This window comes from Apis dorsata, unplaced genomic scaffold, assembly GCF_000469605.1.
Source record: "Apis dorsata unplaced genomic scaffold, Apis dorsata 1.3 scaffold_598, whole genome shotgun sequence".
Lineage (NCBI taxonomy): Eukaryota > Metazoa > Arthropoda > Insecta > Hymenoptera > Apidae > Apis > Apis dorsata.
This window is the reverse complement of record NW_006263802.1, coordinates 368,947-383,021: the sequence shown is the minus strand read 5'-3', so window position 1 is coordinate 383,021 and position 14,075 is coordinate 368,947. Positions and strand designations below refer to the sequence as shown.

The window sequence follows — 14,075 nt, the reverse complement described above, 5'->3', positions numbered from 1 at the left end:
GATATAAAGTTCTTAAAATTGTATGTTAAAAAGAATTTTCTCGATCTTGTACATATTTCTCTATTTATCTAAATCAAAGAATCCAATCCTATTATTAGATCAAATTTTAAAGCGAAAATTTAACTAAACCGAACGATTATATTAAGCCTATTATGATTATCTTCTAATAATTTCAATCCGTCAAACACGCAAGTGAGAATATCCTAAAGTGATATTTCAATATCAAAATACCGAGAATAGAATGCAATCCGGATCGATCGAATTAACGCTCCAAATCGCGAGCGTGTTCGAGCGCGATTCAACCCACTTTGCGCGTCAAAAATTTACATTTACAAGATTTTAGAACGATTGCATTAAATCGAATTCTCTCTTTCTTTCGAGCCAATCATCGAACAACCAAGTGGAATTCGATCCCCCGAGAAAATTGAATTATAACCACCAATTTCGATTCTTAAATCGTGTTCTTAAGTCGTGAACAAAAACGGGCGAAAAATCGTTTTTTAGGCCCTCTAATAAAAGATCTAATAAAAAGATCGGCGTTAAATTTACGCGTGGAGTAGCAGGCGACGATATAGTCAATCCCCTCTCCGCACATCATACCGTATCGTGGAAAATTCGTTTGTGATCGGTCGGTGACTCCTCCGCCGATAAAGAAGATTTAGATCGATTTAAGATTCCAATTTCCGGCGGCTTCTCATGGGAGCCAGGGAGAGGCATTTGGGAGGGGAAAGGAGATGTGGCACTGGCATATCGTGATGAAAGGACGAAGAAGCACAAGAATGGTTCCTCGTAGATAGTAGCCCGGTTTCGGTACTAGGCTAGGATTCAAAGTAGATGGTCGCTTCGCTCCGAATTACTAGACTCCACTTTCTTCTCTCATCCTTCTCTCATTTTTTTTTTATTTCTTATTCTTTATTACTTTCTTCTTCTTCTTCTTCTTCTTAAAGTTGGTTTCCATTTAGAGATTCTCTTTTCGCTGTTAACTCCCTCTCCCCCCTTTTCTTTAAATGGTTACGTTATTTTTATAATTGAATTTACAGTTAGATATTAGAATATCTAGATCACGAAATATTTGGTGTAATTCGATTAGACAGTTTTATTATAAAGATTTATTCTCATTCTTAGAGAGTTTTAATCTTATTGCATTGGTTTTGCTTTACAAGGTAATTCGGTCGGATAGTTCTATCTTTTTTTTTTCTTTTCTTTTTTTTTTTTAAAGTAGGTATTTTTATTAAACTCTTCCCTTTACGTTATCATACACCTCTTCCCTTGTCCCCTTTTCAAATATATGATTCCATCTCATCCACAACCTTACCAACACTTACCTCTTTCTCTTACTTTTTGAATACAGCTCTCCACCCCCGTCTTATCTCGGGGGAGCAGGTGTTCTGAAAACATTCACCGGAACCATTGGACTACGTTACCGAAAGGGGGACATTGTGCAATGGTATTTATAAGTGAGATCGAGGGTAGACGCGTGGATACCGATGTTCAGATTATATCCGTGTCCTCCTCGAGTCTCTGCTTACATTGGATTACGTGGTCACGTTAAACGATATCTTGAATTAAACCGGTCAGTGCTTCTCCTTTTTCCCCCCTTACTTTCTCCGCTCGTCTCTTCGCCTTTCTCTTCCATCTAAATTCCATCTTGGCCGTTATTAGTTCTTGCTTGAATCTCATCCCGCCAATCCTTTCGCGATTTGCTTGCATTACACGTTGTGTAACGTATTTATGCGTTTAATGTATTCACATATAATATCGTGGTTCGCCTCATCCGGAGCAAGATCCGCACCGTTCTGCTATCGGCTGCCCTCCATTTTTGAAAGAATGATTTATGGATCGGCGATATTTACGCGCTAATATGTCAGTTTACGCTTGTTCTTCTTTTTTGCCTAGCGCATTTTGCTTATCGCTTTTCATAGAGGATCTCTCCCTCGAATGAGAAATTTTTATCGATTTTTTTTATTATCTATATTTAAATCGTGATTCAGCTTTTGATATTTTCAAATGTGATTTGAAATATTTTTACATATAAACAATGTTTTATTTCGTCGAATGATATCATGTTGCAATATTTAAGTATGTTTTGTAATAGAACATATTTCATATAAAATATATTATTAAACTGTATTTATTTAATGGTATATTATACAATGTTTACAATTATTTTTTATATAATAATTAATAATATATTGATAATTATTTTATTAATTTCTTCGTAATAATTTTGAACAGAAAGTATGTCGTTTTAATTTTTTTTTTAACTAGTTCATGCTTCTATTGTCGCGTTAAAAGTTTGCCTTATACAACGAAACGTGAAGGAATTATGGAACTTTTAATACAATAACTCGGATGATTAATGTAGACCACGATAAAAACCAATATATGCGGCTTGTCGTTAATGTCATCTTGGATTCGAGTGAATGGACGACTAAATCCGGATTACCAACCACGTGGTTCCTCCTTTCTCTTTCCTCCTTTCACCGGCATCCTACGATTCTTTTCTTCCTTTTCATGAGCTACGTTTTCATCTTCTCATAATACACGATTTTTAATAATTTTTAAATAACTTGTACTTTAATACATTTAATATAATAAGACATTTTGATTTTTATTTTTATCGTAAAACTTATCTTTACATAAATATTAAAAATTTACTTATATTTTTTATTATCGAATAATTAACAAAAAATTTTTTAATTTTAAATTAAAATTATGATTATTTATATATTTTATTTTTCGTATTTGCTTATTCACCAATATTTGTATATTATTATTAATCTTATATACAAATTTTCATTATCTTTTTGCATCTTCAATACATACATTTTTTTAAATGTCAAATTTTATTTATTTCATTTCTTATTTAAAAAAATATATATTTCAATGTTTTTTTATATTTATTTTTTTTTTCCATTTTAATGTTTCCACATTTATCTCTAAGCACGTATTTTTTTCATTTATTTTTCATAGCTCTCCTCCACTGTCCCGGATCGTAGTCGTTATCATCCCTTTCCATTTCATGCCCGACTTTTGTTATTCTCTACACGAGACACGTAAAAGAATTCCCTGTATGTCCATTCATCCGCCCTTATCTTTCCTTCCTTCCCCGTATTTTGTTCTTTGAACTTTTTAATTCTATCCTATTCCGTATTCGCTCTGACCTCTCTCTGTTATTCTCATCACATCTCCATCTTTGTTTAATCTCCGTGCAAATACATATAAAGGGATTGGACAAAGAATATTTCGTATTTCAATCCTCGTCGTATTTACGCATTTGTCCACAGCTTTAATCTTTCCTCCATTTTTTTCGATTCTGAACACGTATCCTTGTGTTCTTTTTTTTCGTGCTATCTTATTAAGAAAATCCTTTCATGTTGCCGTTTTTTTTTTTTTAAAATAGCCTTTATATTCAGATTTGTAATTTGTGTTGATAACTTTCGAATCGAAGAATATTTTTATAATTTACAAATGAATACAAAAATTGGAAGGACAAGATATAAGAAAAGTATTTACGTAACGCTTTTTCCATGCTTATTTATCGACCAGTTTGAAATATTAAAGTAGTTTGTGCGATCAAAAAAGGATTGCTATAAAAGAAACAAGGCAATGGAAATTCAATTAGAAATATTTATATCAACTATGAACGTAGTTTGACACTACTTTTACATATCAATATATTATGCATGGAAAATATTTTAAAATTAAATTCTTCGATAAACCGACGAATAATTCCAGCAACTATTTTCCATAAAAATTATTTACTTCTTACATAATTTCTTATTACTTGTAAATTTTACGTGACCAATCTTACCAATATAATTTTAACTTTACAAATTAATATTGTTGCAAATATAACAATCATAAGATACACAATAATTCTCTTTAATTGAACCATCAGTCCATCACGCGGCAAGCAATCATCTTCGCCTTAGCAACATCTATTCCTATATCACGATAACGAAGATAGAGCTCCAAGTCCAGTTCCAAGTTTCCTAAGCCGAAGCTTAGCCCCTTACCTATATACTATAGGTCTTGGACCACGGATCTCAGTGAGCCACTATGCCCTTCCACACCGCTCTCTCGCAATTATACTCTACTTTTTCTTGCCAAACCTGTGGCTCCATCTTCGTGGACTTCTCCTATCGCGCTCTTCCTCTCATCGCCACGTTCCATCGCAGGCAGCCCCGTAATTGGCCCTTGGACCAGGCCAAGTCGAAAAAGAAGCGGTGAAAGGGTAAGGGTCGAAGAAGCTCGCTTGAGGAGGCAAGTAGGGACGAGGAGGAGGAGGCGAGATTCAGTGAAGAAGTTTAAGGATGGAAAGAGACACGTGGAGGGTGGCCATGAAAAGAATCATGGAGAGTGGAGGAGGATAGATAGAGAAAGGGAAGAAAGAGGAAGTGAGACAGGAAGCAATGATTTGCATCGATGAGGGAAGGGACATGGTCGCGTGGATATAGTGGCCGGTTGGAAGACACGAGAAGGGTTCTCGAAGGGTTCGAGAAGCGGAGGGAGAAAGTGGAGAGAAAAATAGGGCAACAACAAACTGTAATTAGGAAAGGAGAAGAGTAAAAGGAAAGGAGGGAAAGGTAGGGCTGTGTGGACAAATGGGAGCGGGATATAAAGAAAGGGGTGCAAAAAGAAGTTCGTGTTGGCGGGGGAAAAAGTAGGGAAAAATAAGGAGAGTTTGAAATAGAGAAATGGAGAAACGGGGGAGGGGAAGGGGGGATGTGCGGGAGGGAGAAAAATGGAGAAACAGAGAACTAAAAGCCGGGCTGGGAAAGGGGACAGGGAAATGGAAAAAGGAAGAAGAAATCTCGCGGAGAAAAAAGAGAAAAAGAAAGAGAGACAGAGAATAACCAGAGAAAGAAAGAAGGAAAAGCAGAGAAAATGGCCAACTTCGAGAGAGGGTGAAGAGAGAAATATGGGACAAGAGAAATTATGTGCGAAAAAGAGGAGAAGTGAAGTGGGGAGGGAGGTAAGGGGTAAAAAATCGAGAAAGTACGTGAGCAGCGACGAGAATGAAGAATTAAAGAAACTCGAAACTGCAAAAGAGCAAAGAGGAGAAGGTAGGGCAAGGAGTCGGTAGAAAAGGAATCGTAAAAAACGGGAAAAATGTATCGGGTGAAAAAAGCGAAGGAAAGGGTGGGGCTGCGACAAAGGACGAGCACGGTGGGTTAAAAGGTGGTTAAAAAATGTAAACTAGGGCAGCGAAATCCTGAGTGCAGGGAACAAAGGGGAGAGGCAAGAGCAAGTAAACAAGCGATAAAGAAAAATAGACAATGGCGTGGGAGGAGGAAGGGGGAGGAGGTGTTCCTGAATCGAAACGAAGGGCACACGACTTCCGCGGAGGACTTTACCCTGTATCACAAGGGATAAGGGAGCTTCCTTTCGCCCCCTTGGGATAGGCGGCTGCCTCGCCGTACTTTAAACTTTAGCCGGGGGTGAGATATGCAGAAATTAAATATTCATTTGGACTACCTCTCCTCTCTCTCTCCTTCTCCCTCTCCTCCCTTCTCGGTCTGTCACACGCCTCCCCTTGCACTCCCTCTTCCTTCCCTCGAAAATAATGCCTTGGCCTGGGGCCAGTTTCGCTCAAGGCTCTCCCTTCCTTCCTTGTTTCGTCGCGGAGGAAAAAGATGGCGAATGGAACGAGATGGTCAACGAGCGTGCGCGCACTTCGATACCAAGTAACCCCTTCTCCTTCCCAACCCTTCCTTCTTTTAATTCTCCTTGCTTAATTCCAATCCTTCCCCCCTCCTCGAAACACAACGTATCATTCCGCGAGGAAACGAGTACCTGTTGAACGATTCGCGCCGACCGTTCGATGAAATAATAACAAGCAGTTTGTACGCCGTTTGCCGGAAGAACCGTCAGAATAACCTTACACACGCCGTGTTCCGTTTCTACTTTGGCCTCGTCCTTTTGCTCTCTGGGTCGCGCAACTTTGAGCGTAGCACGTGAGATACACGCGGATATATGTACATATATGTATATGTATATGTATATATATATATACATTTACCGCGTGTTGCGCAGCATACATATGTACGTTTCCTCGAAGCGGTTGATGAAGTGTTCTCTCGGCGTGGAATTGCACCGCTTCCTTTTACCCGAGCACACTCCTTTTACTCCCCCAGGAGGATGGGTGTTCAGGGTGGTTCGGGGGAAAGGAGGAAGGATAAAAGGATTTGTTTTGGAGGTTTGTGGAGTGCGGCGGGGGGGTAGGTAAGGAAGGTTGGTGGATGAAATTTGAATATAGTCGTTGTTTCCGCGGCCAGAGTTCGTGGGTACGTTCGGGGACGTCGTGATAGCGGTTAGGTTAGGAGGATACTTTGTACCTTAATCGTTGTATAAATAGTCATTAAACGGTGGGGTAGGCTAAATGTTGCACGCGCAGCACCGTATTTCCCTCGTACGCGTTGCCTAGCGTGGCTATAATTATTTTCGGATGATTAAACGATGCGTTTTTGGATGGTATCTTGATTCTTTTATTCTATTTCAGTCGTTTGTTTTATTTGGTTGGAATAATAAGTTGTATATATATATTTTTTTAGTAATTTTGATATTGGGTAATTATTTCAATCGCGTACGATTTGATTTTATGCACGTTTTTAAAGGATATCAATGTTAAATGGCGGTTTTCATTGGTTTCGGCGAAGGAATTGATTTTAGTTTTTAGTTGGGTGAAATATATGGAATGTATAATCAATTATTTTACGAATGAATTTCTGAAGGACGATATGAGAAGAATAAAAATTGAATTATTTTAATTTTTTAGAAAGTATTTTTATTCGCAAATACTCCAAAATTAGGGATTTTATTACTTTTTCTTTATTCATATCTTGCCTGATATTTTATATAAAGATTAGTTTTTAGTTGGCTGAAATGTATGGAATGTGTAATCAATTATTTTACGTATAATTTCTGAATGACGATATGAGAAAAATAAAAATTGAAATATTTTAACTTTTTAGAAAGTATTTTTATTCGCAATTAGACTTCAGAATTAGGGATTTTATTACTTTTTCTTTATTCACACCTTGCCTGATATTTTATATAAAGATTAAAAATGGAATATTTAAAAAAAAGTAAATTTTATTACAAATTAAAAAATATTCCACGAACTGGATGTAAATGTATTAAAATAATTGATTAATTAATTTAACTCGACAGAGATACCAATTAATAATTTTAAAGTAGATATAAAACCAGGATTCCTGTCCTCCTTCTTTTCTCATCACGAGTAATCCTCGTATTTTAATTACAACACAATCTTACGTTAGTATTTTTAATCCACGTCGTACACGTCCTCGCAAAAATACACGTCCCTCGAAATGTTTGTCGCATTGTGTATAATTTTTCGCGCGAACTTGAGCGTAACACAATCACGTCTCGTTAAATGTGATACAATTAAAACGGGAGCCGAGAGAGTTGAATCCAAAACTCGACTGCCGTTTTCATCGCGTTTCCACCCTACATCAGATATATCACGTATCTACTAAACTTTTAATCCCCTTTAATTTCTTAAGAACGAGTCGGAACAACATTTTCCAAATTGTAAAATTATATTTTTCAAACTTTGATCGTTCCTCAAAGTTATTACGAAGAAAATAAGAGAACGAAGAGAAAAACGCTTAAAGCGTATATTTTATTTCGTGTCACATAGAGTGAGAGAGAGAGAGAGAGAGAGAGCGAAAGAGAGCATCGAATAAAGATAAAAGGCTCGTCTGACAAGCGTTCGATAACAAATATCACGGATATACGTTCCCCTTTGCGATTTGAATGAAATAAGACTTAGTGTCGCGTTTGCTCTTTAACGAAAACGTTCCAGAGAATGAATGCCATGAGACAGTGCATCTCAATCTATGACCTCTCTCGCGTTTCGTGATTCTCACACAATGGAACCATATATTTATTCTTATAGAACGATTCAAATAATACGAGATTCTCGAGATGTTGCAATTTCCATTTTATATCCTTGTTCGATCTTTCAACGTTAAATTTTTTCGAACTTGATGAAATTTAAAAAAGAAAATGATAGCATTAGACAAATACAGAGTCGTTCATTTATTGCAAATTTTGAATAGAAATATATTTATCCAATTATGATATATTATAGATGAATATTTATCGAATTATTAATGAATAGAATTATATTTAATAATTATCGTTACATATCTTTTAATTAAAACTCGTGATTCACACACAATGGAACCATATATTTATGCTTATAGAACGATGCAAATAATACGAGATTCTCGAGATGTTGCAATTTCCATTTTATATTCTTCTGATCGATTCTTCATCGTTAAATTTTTTCGAACTTGATGAAATTTAAAAAAGAAAATGATAGCATTAGACAGATGCAGAATCGTTCATTTATGGCAAACTTTGATCTTTTAATTAAAACTTGTTTCGAGATATATCTTGCAATTAATAATAATATCAAAACTGTTTCAAATATTTTGTGATCTGATATTTTCATTTCATTATACGTCTCTAATATTACATATATTATAACTGATATAATCAGTATTAAGTTAATCAACTTTGGAGGATCGATTCGAAGCTTATTTCTTAAATTATTTAAGTTTGCGTTAGCTGAAAGAATCATTCTATCCATCTCACCTCATCTAACGAGAATTTAAACTATTTGTAATTTAACAAACCTCGATCTACATTTTTGTACACCAAATTTCGCGTTCGTTTCAATTCTTTTAATTCGAATCGAACGGAATCCTTGAAAGTCGAACGTATATTAAACGCGATATGGAAATATGTTTTGTGGCAAAAAGGTTGAGAAACGCTGTTATAAGAACAGTAGGAAGCATCGAGGAGCGGTGAGGATAAAGAGATTTGCTTCGATGTTTTCGCGGTGGGGTGGGGTGGGAAACGAGAATAACATAAAATTTGAATATCATTGTCTTTGTTGTTACCGGTCTTTACGAGCCGGTAAACGATAGGAATTGCGTTATTTATCGTGTTGTTGCCACGCGATACGCGGCACACTGTGTGGAAGACAGAAGCTAACAGTTTCTCAACCCCCTTTTTTGTTTCAGATGCCCGCATTCTGCAGAATAAACACAGAGAGTCGAACCGAGGTAACAGGGATGAAAGGATTTCTTCGACTGTGTCGAGAAAGGGTAAGACGAGCTCAGAATGTTGTATCGCGCTTTCAAAGAGTCTTTTACAACGTTTTATCGCATTTACAGAGGATTGTCTCTTTACCGACGTGAATAGAAAACGCTGGAATATTATAAATATTTCAGTTACGGCGCGAGAAACGTGATCTTCTTTTGCACTAGTGTGTTCTGAAAAAAAAAAAAAAAAAAAGAAAAAAAAAGAAGGAAAGAAAGAAAGAAAAACGGAAACGGTTGAAGTCAGTATTTTATACAATTTTATGTCCCTTATTTACTGCCGTTCTTTCTTATTTTTTTTTTTTTCGTAGTGAATTTTTTTTTAATAATCAAATGATAATCTTGTTAAGAATACGCATCGTGCAACGAAATAATTAATCGAAAATGTTTGGTTATTTTGCTTCTCGATGTTTGTAGTGTTTAGAATATATTAATGATGATAATTCGTATTGAATTTCAAATTTCGTATTAATTCATTGAAATTTTACAAGTAAATTTTAAGTCATATTTTTCACGTAAAGTTAGTGTAATTTCATTTCAAGATTTTTAATAGCGAAAAGAATAAGAATTTCGTTTTATTATAATTAGAAAATAATTTTTCATACAGATTTGAAAGAAATTATATTAATTTTCTGTGCATAATAATATACATGTTAATTGACAATTTTATAAATAAATAAAAAAAAAATTATTCATTATTTTCACGATAATTTACAATTCAATATTCACAAATTTACTATCATATATTATAATTTACAATTTTATAAAATTATCTTCAACGACCGTTATTCAATCCTATCTTCCTCTCAAATTCTAAATTTATATCTTATTACGCACTTCGAGCGCCAAGAAACAATTCTCTCTCCTTCTTCCTCCATCCACGGATTAAAGTTCCAAGAGCAAAAGTTACACGACATATCCATCGTAACGATACCCTTAATACAATATAAAACGAGTTTCATCCTTTACACGTGACTTGACTTGCACACTTTCCGTTTATCGTATTCATGATATTCATAGGGGAGGGGCGAGAATTATCGAATTCCACGCCACCATTTGAGATTTAAATCGTATCGTATTACACTGTAACGATGCCCCTCTATCGTCGTCGTCGAAATCTTGTAAATTTGCCGCCATAAGTTTCTCTTTTCTCCGATCGCCGAAGGAAAAGAAAATTCACAACAAGGATTTTCGCGGGAGGTCGAGTTATCGTAAATCTGGCCGGGTTAATTCACCGGCGTCGCCATTTCCGTAAACGAGTTTGCCGCCGCCGGTATAAACAGAAGACGCGTGGAACAATGGAAAACTCGTGGAAATTGTCGGCAATTTCAGTTTCCCGGTTTTCAGGGGCTTGTTGCCGTTCGTAGCGTCGAACAACATCCCCTCCCCCTTCCCCTCCCCCCTTCTCGTCGCGGCGTCGAATTATTATTTCCATCGATGGACGGAAGCGGTGATTTAATTAGAAATTAAACGAAAGAGGTGGCAACCAAGTTGTATCTTCTAAGGAGATGCCGATCTAATTTACGAGCCACGATTTTCGCAATAAACGCGGCGATTAAAACGCCACCTCTCGGCCATTCCCAATTAACTTAATTAACATTTATAGGGGAGAGAGGGGTTAAAATTTTGACGAAAATAATGGGCCCTATTGGGGCAAGTGGCTTTTAATTAATTTTCGCGCAATTGTATTTCCCGCGCGCGGGATTTTAATTAACGAAGACGACTTCCTCGCGCGCGCGTAAAACGCGAAAAATCTCGAAAAGAAAAAACGTTCCAACGCTTCTAATCGCGTCTCCTCGTTGACGTAAGTAATCTCGGCCGATCCAATTAGCCGAGAGCAATTTATTATAACGCAATTTTCGTTTAATGAGTCATTTTGTGTTTCTTTATTATGTTATTTTTCGTTTCTTTATCTTCCGATTGGCGGAGTTTCGATTTCGAGCAGAATTGATCGCTTGATTGATCCATTCTATTTTTTCAGTATCTCCATTATTCGAATGAAAATAAAATTTAATTTGGAATTATGGACGTTCGTATCGTATGTACACTAACGTGTTACGTTGAAACGAAATCAGAAATATATATTTAAGAAATTGGAACGAGAAAAATATTGAATATTGGGAGTTTCATGATTATTAAAAATATAGAAAGAAGGATGAAATGAGAAATTATTCGCAAGATATATATTTTTTAACGAAACTTTATTAATAAGTTATTGTTTAACTTTGGAATTAGAATAATTATTATTAAATATATACAATTTTAAAAATATTTTTTAAATCAAATATTTTAATAAAGTAATTTGGGTTAGCATGTATACATAGTATATAAAATTTTAAATATATGAAAATTCCTCAAAACATTTCATCTTGCACATAATTTTATTATCGTATTCATTTTTCTTTATTTCGTATTTGTAAAAAGAACGTGTTTAAAAAATTCTTTGAATACATTTAAAAGTTCCTCCATTTTGAAATAGCTTATTCAAAGAAAGACTGTTTGATTGTTTGGAAAAATGATGAACCGTAAATACACAAGGATATTCTGTTTATTTGTTTGAAATAACGAAGTGCATTCTCTGCATTCATTCTTGGCTTCATATTTATCCATCTTTTTTACTTTTATCTACATGAAATGACGAATAAATGTAGAATGGCATTGTTTTATTGAAAATATTACGTCTTCCATTGTTTCTCCTAGATTATTTTCGATATATTTTCTTAAATCGTTTACGGTATTTTATGGCTCTTTTCTTTCAATTTTTCCCTCCAATGAAAAATTATTTGTTCGAAGCTACAACAAAAGACGAAAATCAATGAGTTATTATAAGCTTTATATGAGCTTCTTGAAATATTAAATTTATATTTGAACAACTTACAACTACTACTTTATAAGTTTATATTTAAAGTTATAAAAAAAGGTATACAATTTGGATGATTCATGATAATAAATAATAAAGTTTAAATAATTTTGATGCAAAGCTTTTAAAATGTATGATTTTTGTAAATTTTTATACTAACATTTTAAAATATTCAAAACTATATGCAATACAAAGGTACAAAGAAAAGAAAAGAAAAAAAAAAGAAAAATCTAAACGATAATGAACACAAGAGATTAAATTGCAGGATGCTTATCTTAAATTAAAACGAGAACAATTAAAAATTTAAAAACCACTCTTTTCAAATTATTTAATGTTAAAAAAAAAATTATCAATCACAAAGTTTTCAATTTTAAATGCATTTCTATTAAATCTCCTCAAATTTATGATATATCATGGGAAAATTTAGAGAGAGATTTTCGCGCAAAAATCTTTATTCTTTGTTACACATATGAACTGATTTTCGTTTACTTTAACTTAATTCCAATTTATTTTAATTTATTTCACCTCATTTTAAAACACTTTGTTTTAATATATTTTAATCTACTTGAAAAGCAAAATTACAAATGAAGATGTTGTCAACCTCCTCGGCATAAACGTGATGGCATCTCATTTTACCCCATACTTAAATACCTCGTTTTACTACGGAAGGTAATTTACTAGACATTAAATATTTACCCTTAAGCGTTATATAAACGATCACGTTACACATTAAAACACCGTGAGCAAAGAGTATGCAATATTTATTCATTTATATGATTAGTGAATTATTACATTTAATAAATATGTAAATTATATCCATAGTAATTGTTCTAATATGTTTATCTAATTTATTTGTAAAGTATTTATTATACGAAAATGCTTCAAAAAGCATATACGAAGAAAAGCAACAAATTAAAAATAACTTTTTGATTTTTTATACTTGCCTTGAGTTTTTTAATAGCAAAATGTATAAAAATTATTATATACTGAATCAAAAAATTACCAAGATACTTTAAATGTTATCCATTCTCAACATAAGTGCATGATTAATCAAAAGACATATTCTTCAAATATATTTGCTTTTTAATTCGATTCTTAATAATCTTTTAGCCATCGTTTATCATTTTTTCCAATCGTATAAGTGTCAAATTTTATAATTAAGAAAATTAAAATAAAAGACTTTTACTATCAATATTTTCCATATTATTAAAATCAATTGTGATCTAGCTTAGAAGATCCATCCAAACAAACAAAAGTTTTCAAATTTTAAATAAAACCTATACTTAACAGTATTGACGCACGGATTAAAACATTTTCCACCAATTTGCAACCAATTCAAATGCAAACGATAACAGAAATCAGCCTATACAACAAAAAAAAAAAAAAAAAGAAAGAAAAAGAAACGTATCCGTACGATTTATAATTAATTTTCGCACGATAATACGCTTTTGACTTTGCGGAACGATCAATGGCGTGAACACGCGGCAAGTTAATCACGTCGTCGAATGATCTCGCGTGGCATGTTCCCAGGCATATCGTTTCGAGTTCCTGCCTTGAACGCGAGCCAATTTGCGGTATATATGTAACTGCACGTCAGCTGCTAGTTCCGCCTTTATGAGGCAAATGAGCCATGCCGATTGAACCGCAATACCGCCATATTTACTAATAACACGATATCCCGATGAATTTCGGGAAAAATCTCAAACTCCTGGATTTCGGGGTAGCCTGTTAATTAAACGCGACACGATGTCCGTGTAATAATTACTCGATCGATGAACGAAAAATATTCGGGTTATTATATCATACGAGGGAAAATATTAACATAAATCGAGGCGATACTGGCGCGCGCGTCGAACTCGAATCAAATTTTACGAATAATAATTCGCGAACGTTAATAATTCTGTTATTCCGTTCGGCGAGAAAAAACGATATTGCGCTCGTGTGTCGCGTGTGTGGATGGTGGTGGCACGTGGTGGCAGGCGAACCGACTCGGCTCGATTAACGATGCGCCACAATGGAAAATTAAACCTCGATTTCAACATTCTCTCGTGTCAAATTAATTAACAATGCGCGTG

General features: G+C 34.5%; 1 protein-coding gene across 1 annotated transcript in view; it reads left to right on the top strand.

Moving 5' to 3' along the window:
* The window catches only part of LOC102680671 (leucine-rich repeat and immunoglobulin-like domain containing-NOGO receptor-interacting protein 4), a 448,888-nt gene that overhangs the window by 290,815 nt on the left and 143,998 nt on the right, over positions 1–14,075 (top strand). Inside the window, exon 3 of the mRNA XM_006621177.2 lies at positions 9,063–9,146. Coding sequence (XP_006621240.1) covers positions 9,063–9,146 — 84 coding nt within the window. The remainder of the gene's footprint in view (positions 1–9,062; positions 9,147–14,075) is intronic.